Here is a 9,323-nt window from a genome sequence, read left to right as displayed (position 1 = left end):
GACCTGGAGCCCTACAAGCTTTGAGGATGACAATTTTTTAACATGTGTTTGCAGATAAAGGACAATCAGTTGGCTTTCTTTTCACATGGCACTCTCCAAAGAATTGAAGTAATCACTCTACGTGTAGCTTTCCACACCATGGTTATTAGTGTGGTACTTAAAATATGGTACTCAAGCTATTGCTTAGTGGATCAAGTTCTAGGGCACTGGCAGTGGAGTTGTGTCTTGAAAACCTCACTGACCACTTACTTACTAAATAACCCTCTGAAACCACCCCCCCTTCACGCATCTGATGAAGCGGGTCATTGCCCACAAAAGCTTATGCTCCAAAATACCTGTTAGTCTATAAGGTGCCACAAGACTTCTTGTTGTTCTCAAAGCTACAGACTAACACAGCTACCTCTAGTCTTTTTGCTAGTCTTTAAAGTGCTACTTGACTGCTTTTTGTTTTGACAGCTACCTCTCTGATACTTCTCACAGACTACTATTTCTCTGGTACATCATATTGTGAAATGCCTCATTAAATTTTAGGGTGGAAAGCTATTTGACTGCATGCAAATAGTTGGATACCTGAAACTGTGTGATTAATTTAGAGTCTGGCTTCAGGACATTTTGATATTGTGGGTTAGACTGTCAAAAGTACGTAGGTGCTGAACTGCCACGTTGGTTCTTAAATCCCAGAATCAGGCCCAAGGGAGGTTCACAAAACCTGCTCGTCTGCCACTCGATCCTGTAGGTGCCTAAACTCACTTGGCACCTATCTTCTTGCACTAAAAGTTCCTATGATTCGCATCTGCACACATGCACTGCAGCTCCAAGCCAGGTGTCTGAATACCAGGGGAGCTGACAGCCAGACCCGCTGACTTGGGGGGCGGGAGGTGGGCAAAGGAGGAAGTTGCCTCCAGACCCCTTTGAAATGCTGCAGAGTGCTGTACTGCCACTCCACGCACAGCTCTGAGGGAGCAAGGGGAGGCAGTGCTGATTGACCTGAGTCCCACCCTTCTGCCCTACCCCGCACCTCTTGCTCCATGGCCCACAGTGGCTGTTGGTGCCACTGCCAAGAGCCTCTGCGGACCCCTGAACAAGGTATGTGGGGGGCTGGCTCTGCGCTCCCAAAAGGGGTGGGGCTGAGAGCAGAAGAGGGAGGGCTGAGACAGCCAGCCCTCAGCACCACCCAGACCACGCTGCACCCTTCCTCACCCCTTCATGCTGCCCGGAGCGTGCAGCCTGGCACTTCAGCAGTGATTTAAAGGGTGCAGGGCTCTGACCACCACCATTGCTACTGTGGCAGTGGTGGCAGCTGGAGCTCCAGCCCTCTTTTTAAGCACCAGGCCCTGAGGCAATGGCTCTCTTTGTCGCTCCTCATCCTCATCCTCTGCCCTGCTGAATGCCTATGTCCCAAAGCAATGCACAAATGGGGAAAGTAAGTGTTCCTCTGGCTATGCTGCCAATTGGCTTGATCCTATAAGTGTGCTCATAGCTCACCACTAGTGAGTCAGGCCCTTCCAGGCAAACTTGCACACAATGGAGGGAGGAAGGCACTGAGCCCAGTGATCAGGGTATTCAGCTGGTATATTGGAGACCCCTTGATCAAGTCCCCCTCCAGCTCTGAGATAGTCTCATGGAGGCTGCCTCAGTTTCTCCTGGTGCAGCTCCTCCACCGTGACTTAAAGCATGAACGAAGGATTGGGCCAGAGAGAGACAGAGCCCACGATGCATATGAGAAAGTCTCTAGCGCCTGGTAGTTAACACAGTCACATGGGAGACCCAGGACCCACCCTCCCTTTGCTAATGACTTGACAATTATTTATCCCCAGTGTCTAGCTTCAACATGGTAGACTGAGGGACTGCCCTCCTCAGGCCATCCTCCAGCCCAGGGATTACAGCACTTGCCCAGGAGGTAGCAACGCTCTCTTCAAGTCCCCTGAAGGTAGAGATGGGGACTTGAATTGCCAGTGTCCCATATCCCAGGTGAATATCCTATTCCCTGGAAGCCCTCCTCTCCCTTCTTCTGCCTTATTCCTGAAACACCACAGGTGCCTCCTGCCAAGTGAGGATTTGCAGCAGAATATCCCGAGTGGAGGGAGGTACCTCCCTGGAGCCTGGATTTAGATCTCTAGCTCCAAGAGAGGGGCAGAGCTTAGAGCGTACCACCCATTATTCCACACTGCCCCTTGCCTGACTTTTGAGAATCCAATTCTGAGGTATCTGTCTATCTCCATGTATTGTGTAGGGCACATCAGCACTGAACTCAGGCCTGGTGAAGCCCAGTTATTTTCTAGGCACCTTACACCTTGCCCAAGTTTCTTCTTTGTTGCCCTGTGAATCTGTGCCTCTTGTGAAACATATGCAATAGGTGCTTGGTACTTGCTAATTGTAAATAGCTAGCTAGTTTTCCTTCCACTTTAAACAACCTGTAAGATTAAAACAATATGAAAAAGATAAATTTGCAGTAATAAGAAATTATTGATAGAAGAACAAAGGTAAATTAAAACTCCTCCCTCAGATTTGGAGAAATCTGCATCTTAGTTGCTCATTTGCAGTACAAAAATAGTGATGTGCTGCCTACCAGTGGTGCTTCGACACTTCTAACAATTGTTTAAACTGCAAGTTGGGAGGAGGGGGGAGAGTTTTATAATCACATTAGGGAACATCTGTCCGGTCTACTGCAACAACAGCACAGCCATGTTAGAACACACATGCTGCAAACTAACCACGTCTAGAGTCATGAGAGACAGCAGCATTTGTGCAGTTCTACTTGCAGTGCAGATAGAGAACTTAGAGCCTGGCTTACCCTGTGGGAAAGGAGAAGGTGATGCAGGAGCAGTGGACATTTACCAGACATAGGGAAAAGGAGGCCAGGTAACCAGGGGGGCTTAAAATAAGAAAAACACAGGAACAGGGGTCAGACAGAAAGAGGAAACATAAGTGGGACAGAGCAAGGTCACAAAGCTAGGTAAAGGGCACCAGAATCAAGAGGTCACATAGCACAGAGAAACAGTATGGGGCCAGGAGTCCCAGCCTGCTTTCCTGAGCTAAGTTTATGTCTACACTAGAGTGAAAGTCAACTGCAGATACACAGTTCTAGCTATGGCAACTGCATAGCTAAAATTGACATGTGTGTGCTTGGCTAACTTGTCTGTCTATACAGGGGATGGGTAATGGGAGAGTTTCTCCCATTGACCTCCCTTACTTCTCGCATCTCACGAGGAGTACAAGGGTCAACTGGAACCTGAGAGCTCAATTTTGCACATCCATATTAGACACGCAAAATCAAACCCGGAAAGATCAACCCAGAGCAGGTTGGAATTCTGGGGAGTGTAGATACAGCTTCAAATGGCCCGAGGGACTCTGGAAAACCCAAAGGATGCAGACCCCAACCCAAAGACAGTCTTCGAGTCGTGAGAAAAAGTGGGCGATCTGTATTTTCCTGTGCTTTGAATGGGTAAGTAAAAAGGAGCAAGGAAGTGTTAGACTGGGCAAATGTGTGTTCATCATTGCTGCAGCCCCATGGAGAGTCAAATTGTCACTAGTAGCTGCTCCCCTTTTGGTTGTGTTCTGGGAGAGAGGTCTGTGTAAGTCACTGAGTTGCTCAGAGGGTGGGGAGGGAGGTCAGTGCTGTTTCTGAGAATCTGGAGTAAGTTAAATGAGCTGCCTCCTTTGCAAGAAAGCAGCTCACTGTTTGAGATTCAGTGCCCAGGAAATGTGCCAGAGGGGCCAAGGGAGGAACCACTTTGGCAGCCTTCTGAGGCTTCATGAGCTCAACACCTGCCAGAATACGGAGCAACAGAGGGTTGGATACCCCTGACATCAGTCCCAGAGGGTGGCCAGGAAGGGGCATCTACTTGATTCTGTAATACTAATGGAAGCAACAGAGAGGTAGCCATGTTAGTCTGTACTCCAACAAAACAAAGCAGCAGAAAGGTAGCACTTTAAAGACTAACAAAATGATTTATTCAGCAATGAGCTTTCCCAGATAGACTCACTTCATCAGATCAATTTCATTTCCAGTGCAGACTGGCATTCATGAGTACAGAGGACCAAAAAAAAAATTGCAATAAAACTCAAATAGAATTGAAGGAAGAGGGTGAGGGTTGGGGGATTTAATTGTCCTGTCTGAGATAATTATGAGCATCAAAGGAAGGGAAGCAGCCCTTGTAATGTGTAAGGTAGTTAATGTCTTTGTTCATACCACGTGTTAATGTGTCGAATTTGAATATGTACTCTAACTCACAAATCTCTTCCTCTAATCTGTTGTTAAATTCTTTGCGTTCCAGGACACAAATACTCAGGTGTTTAAAAGAATGGCCCACGCCAGTGAACGCTTCAGTGGAGTTGGATGTTCTGTTCAAGACCTGAGAATGTGTGTCCTAGAACACAAAGAATTTAATAACAGATTAGCGCGAGGCTGTGTCTACACTACAAAAATAACTTTGAAGTCTACACACACCCTACTTGGAAGTTAAATTAATCATGTCTAGAGTAATGAGAGACAGCACCTTTAGTGCAGTTCTATTTGCAGTGCAGATAGGGAACTTAGAGCCTGTCTTACCCTGTGGGAAAGCAGGGAGTGACACAGGAGCAGTAGGGCACGACTCCATTCCCAGGAATGGAGTAAGGACTTCGAAGTTGGGCTCCCTACTCAGAAGTTAATTTCGAAGTAGGGGAAAATGTGTTTGATGTAGTGCCGAACTTCAAAGTTAACTTCAAAGTTAGTTCCTAGGGTAGATGCATGGCAAGAGATTTGTACATATTGAAATTTGACACATTAACACGTGGTATGAACAGAGACATCAATTACCTCACACATTACAAGGACTGCTTCCCTTCCTTTGATGCCCATAATTATCTCGGACAGGACAATTAACATGCCCCAACCCTCACCCCTTTCCTTATATCCTTTTTAATTTGTCAGTTTTTATTGCAATTTTTTTTTGTCCTCTGTACTTATAAAAGTCAGTCTGTATTGGAAATTAAATTGATATGATGAAGTGGGTCTGTCCCACGAAAGCTCATCACCAATAAATCATTTTGTTACTCTTCAAAGTGCTATATTGGTAATGGAAACAATTAATTTTACTTAAGTATCTAAGCTCTGCTAGTGATGTGACCTCTCATTGTTATGCATATAACACTACAGGTAGAGACAAATTACCATTTATCTTTGAGACAGGGCAGTGAAATGTCATATCAGATATTCCTGAGGGAAAACAATTACACGGAAAAGTAAAGATTAATTTAAATACCATTAAATATAATTAATAAAAGTATATGGTCCATTTGAAATTATTTAAGCTTTGGTTTCTTTCACAAAGCACACTACCCTCTCCCTTTAAAGGCATAAAATGATTCAAGCTGAAAAAGCTTTCTAGGTTCCTGATCAAAAAGCTGCACCACTTTTGACGTTTCACTGTGGTTTTAGTGAAGCTTCAGAAATCGAGCACCAAAGGAGTAGATTGCAATGAATTATTACTGCCCTGCCACATATTTTAGAACACCAGGATTTCTGAAAGAAGAGTAATTTTGATCATATGCTGTCTTGAAACAACCCATGAAAGTTACACAAACCAGGCAAGCATGACACATCCTGTATGCCATATTGTAAACACACCGCCTCCACTTGCTCAGTGTAGTCAGTGATTTCTGGAATAAAAACACAGCTCACTGCAAATAGTATATACAACTTGAAAAGAGTGGTGTTAAGAAAGCAGTGTTCAGAAGTTAGCCTTGTGTGGTTTGTGTGTGTTCTGTTAAATGTTGTTTTTTTCCCAATACTTAATTGCCTGTTGTACATCTTACAATTATTTGAAGTGAAAAGTGACTTTATAGCTGTAGCATTTGGTTATTCTTTGCCATGACAAAAGGTGGCTTGAACATGACAAAAGGGTTGTTTCTGAAGGCTCAGTAGGCGATTTTCATTTAATTTTGATGTTTACATAGTAAGATGGAGAGTCTTCTAGTCATGCTCTGCATTCAAATTCTTCTCTGGTATAAAGATTCCATGCAGGTCCAGATGCAAGTCTACATTTACTGTGGCCCGAGCTACCTCTGTGAATGTTTTAGCATCCAAGACAAGAAGGAAGGGTAGTTTACTGGGATCCGATGTCACAATGGAAGATAAAACAAGACCTAAAAAAGTATAAATAAGGAATATGTTTTAAAAAGAGACAAAGGAAAAAAGAAAAGGCAACATCATCAACTGAGAAGTCTGGATAACCAAGGGTAGCAACAAAAACTGCTTTATCGATCAAAAAGTTTAACTAATACTAACAAACTAATAATTGCCTCCATCCTTTTGCCGGACTGTCTGGTGGCAGGAGATTACCTGGGAGCTTGCATAATACTACTGCAGCTAATGACCCTGGTCTGTATTTAGAGGCCTTCAAGCTTCAGGATATTCAATGCAGCCATTTGAAGAACTGAATTTGATGCCAACCAGATACAAGATTGTTCCACTGGGCCAGAGGAATAAGCCAGTTGTTTTTAAAGTCTAGTTTAGGAGTATACACATGAGCCAAATTTGCCCTTTTGTTCTTTTGCAGGAGTGGAACATGGGCAGTGGATAATGAAGGCAAGGGAAGGCATCACCCACCCAAACAGACATGGGTGACCCCACTAACACTCTACTCCAGGTCAGGCAGCCTCCTAGCTGCATGCAGCAGGTCGCTCTTGGACCAGTCTGGGGCTACCAGCTGGAGTAAGACAGGGTAGCTGAGGACAGGGTCTGGTAGTGCAGCCTACCATGAAGGCTGAGGTGGCACAACTGCTGGTTGCTCCGAGTCCAGGAATGCTGGGGTGATGCAACTGTCCAACCATCTGGTCCTCTGGGGCCAGGAAGGCTATGGGTGCAGGGCAGGGGCCAGAGGTTACAGTGAGGGCTAAGTGGGCTCTGGTAGACATAGCAGTGACAAGGTCTTGGACAGAAGAGATGGGATGTGGCGGGGGACAGAGGGTTTTCCTCCCCAAGCCAGCCATTCACCCCAACTTAAGAAGGAGTCATATGCCCAACTATGAAGAAGGGTGACTCAATGAAATATAAAAAGTAGCATGTCATCTCTCTCCTCATTACAGACTATGAAATCCTACCTGGATACTTTTATTTCTTTGGCAAAGGAAATAATAGGAGATTGTTAGCGTGGATTCTGAAAAAACAGGTTCATTGTGGATCGAGTGTTTTCTATTCCTAAATCACTTGATAAAAATGGGAATGTAATCAAAATGCACACACAGTGTTATAGATATTAAGAATGCCTATGATAGTATCACAAGAAGGCCTCTGGGCCTCAATGAAAAAATACCTGATAAAATTATTAGGATGGCACAGCTGGTGCTAGAATGATCCTTGGAATGGAAAACCTACCTTTGGAGAGGAGACACTAAGAGCTTGGCTTATTTAACCTAACCAGAAGAAGGCTGAGGGGAGATACGACTGAGCTCTATAAATACATCAGAGGGATAAATACCAGTGAAGGAGTAGAGTTACTGAAGTTAAGCTCCAATGTGGACCCAGAACAAATGGATACAACTGGCTATCAACTTTAGGCCTGAAATTAGGAGAAGGTTTCTAACCAGAAGAGTGAAATTCTGGAACAAAGGGAGAAGTATGTGTGTGTGTGCGTGTATGTGTGTGGTGAGAACCTAAATGGCTTGAAGACTGAGCTTGAAAAGGTTATGGATGGGATGGTTTGACAAGCATGCCTACAATAGCACGTAGCTGATCTACAGCTGCTAGCAGCAAATATCACCAGTGTTTGTTTGATGGAACACTTGGGCTACAGCTACACTAGCCCCAAACTTCGAAATGGCCACGCAAATGGCCATTTCGAAGTTTACTAATGAAGCGCTGAAATGCATATTCAGCGCTTCATTAGCATGAGGGCGGCAGCGGCACTTTGAAATTGACGCGGCTCGTCCCAACGGGGCTCCTTTTCGAAAGGACCCCGCCTACTTTGAAGTCCCCTTATTCCCATGAGCTGATGGGAATAGGGGGACTTCGAAGTAGGCGGGGTCCTTTCAAAAAGGAGCCCCGTTGGGACGAGCCGTGCGGCGGCGAGGCGCGTCAAATTCGAAGTGCCGCAGCCGCCCGCATGCTAATGAAGTGCTGAATATGCATTTCAGCGCTTCATTAGTAAACTTCAAAATGGCCATTTGCGTGGCCATTTCGAAGTTTGGGGCTCGTGTAGACACGGCCTAGATGAGGAGGACTCTGAGCCAAGAGTATCTTGGAAGGACATCCTTATGGTCTTCAACTTCATGGCTCACCAAGGAGAAGATGAAGGGATAATACTGAGAAAAATTTAAGTGTTCTTAAGGTGAATTACCATTACCAACAAAAATGACCACTAATGGGGAAAATATGCCAATGAGAGAAAGACATTAAGGTAGATGGTGAAAGAAATAAAGGACTTCCATCACTACAGCCTACAGAACTAGGGAGAAGTAGTAGCAGACATCTTTGTTTGCAGGAACACAATTGCTGAGGATGTCTTTGTTTAGCCCATGGCACTATTACTGTGTGGAATAGATTTCATATTAAAGGTCATTGACAATAAAACATTTACAATTTTTGATTCTCCATTGTATGTCATCTTGACAGCAAAGGGTTCTACATACTTATACATATATTCCCCCAATTTATTAGAGGAGCAGCCTTCTTACCATCATCCTCTTCTTTTAAATCAGGACTGGGAACGAAGACAGGCTCGGCAGGCCAGCAGTGCTTCTCTTCCCAACAGAGCTTTTTCTTTGTCAGCACATCAACTTTCACTATCTAAATTAAGACAAAAATAATTGTTAAATTAGAGCTTTTAATTTCAAAATCCTACTGTTTACCATATAAGAATGCAGCTGGGTAAAACAATGGGATCCATACTGGAAGCCACAAAGCAATGAGACATACTTACTCTGCCATGCTACAGATGAAACATTTAGAAAACTTCAGGCTCCTCAGTCACATTTAGTGGCCTCATAGCCACAGAACCTTGTTTGTATTTAACAGGAGACCATTTCACTTAATTCACGGAGCATCTACATACAAAATGAGTTTTGTCAACAGAGACGGTCCACCAAAAATGCTGTGTAGAGGCTCCGGGTGTCCCACTTGTTGACAGTGGGCCAACAGATCAATCCGCTTTTATGTGTAGATGCAATCTGTCAACAGAACATCTCTTCTGACACTAAATTCTATAGACAGATGCTTCTAGTGTAGATATAGCCTTAGAGATTTGAGAAAAGAAATTGATACTGTTTCACTACATTATAACTACACCTGTCAGCCAAGGATCTCATAAACACTAGTGAGATAATTAAGCTGGATGACATCT

General features: G+C 44.3%; 1 protein-coding gene across 1 annotated transcript in view; it reads right to left on the bottom strand.

Annotated features, from left to right (window-relative positions):
- Positions 1-5,069: 5,069 nt before the first annotated feature.
- The window catches only part of BCO1 (beta-carotene oxygenase 1), a 33,788-nt gene continuing 29,534 nt past the window's right edge, over positions 5,070-9,323 (bottom strand). The window contains exons 10-11 of the mRNA XM_075008863.1: positions 8,659-8,770; positions 5,070-6,129 (exon numbers count right to left, since the gene is read on the bottom strand). Of these exons, the coding sequence (XP_074864964.1) occupies positions 5,957-6,129; positions 8,659-8,770 (285 nt within the window). The 3' untranslated portion in view covers positions 5,070-5,956. The remainder of the gene's footprint in view (positions 6,130-8,658; positions 8,771-9,323) is intronic.

The sequence above is a fragment of the Carettochelys insculpta genome, chromosome 14 (genome assembly GCF_033958435.1).
Source record: "Carettochelys insculpta isolate YL-2023 chromosome 14, ASM3395843v1, whole genome shotgun sequence".
Taxonomy (NCBI): Eukaryota; Metazoa; Chordata; order Testudines; family Carettochelyidae; genus Carettochelys; species Carettochelys insculpta.
The sequence above is the reverse complement of the archived record's forward strand: the minus strand, read 5'-3'. Positions and strand labels throughout refer to the sequence as shown.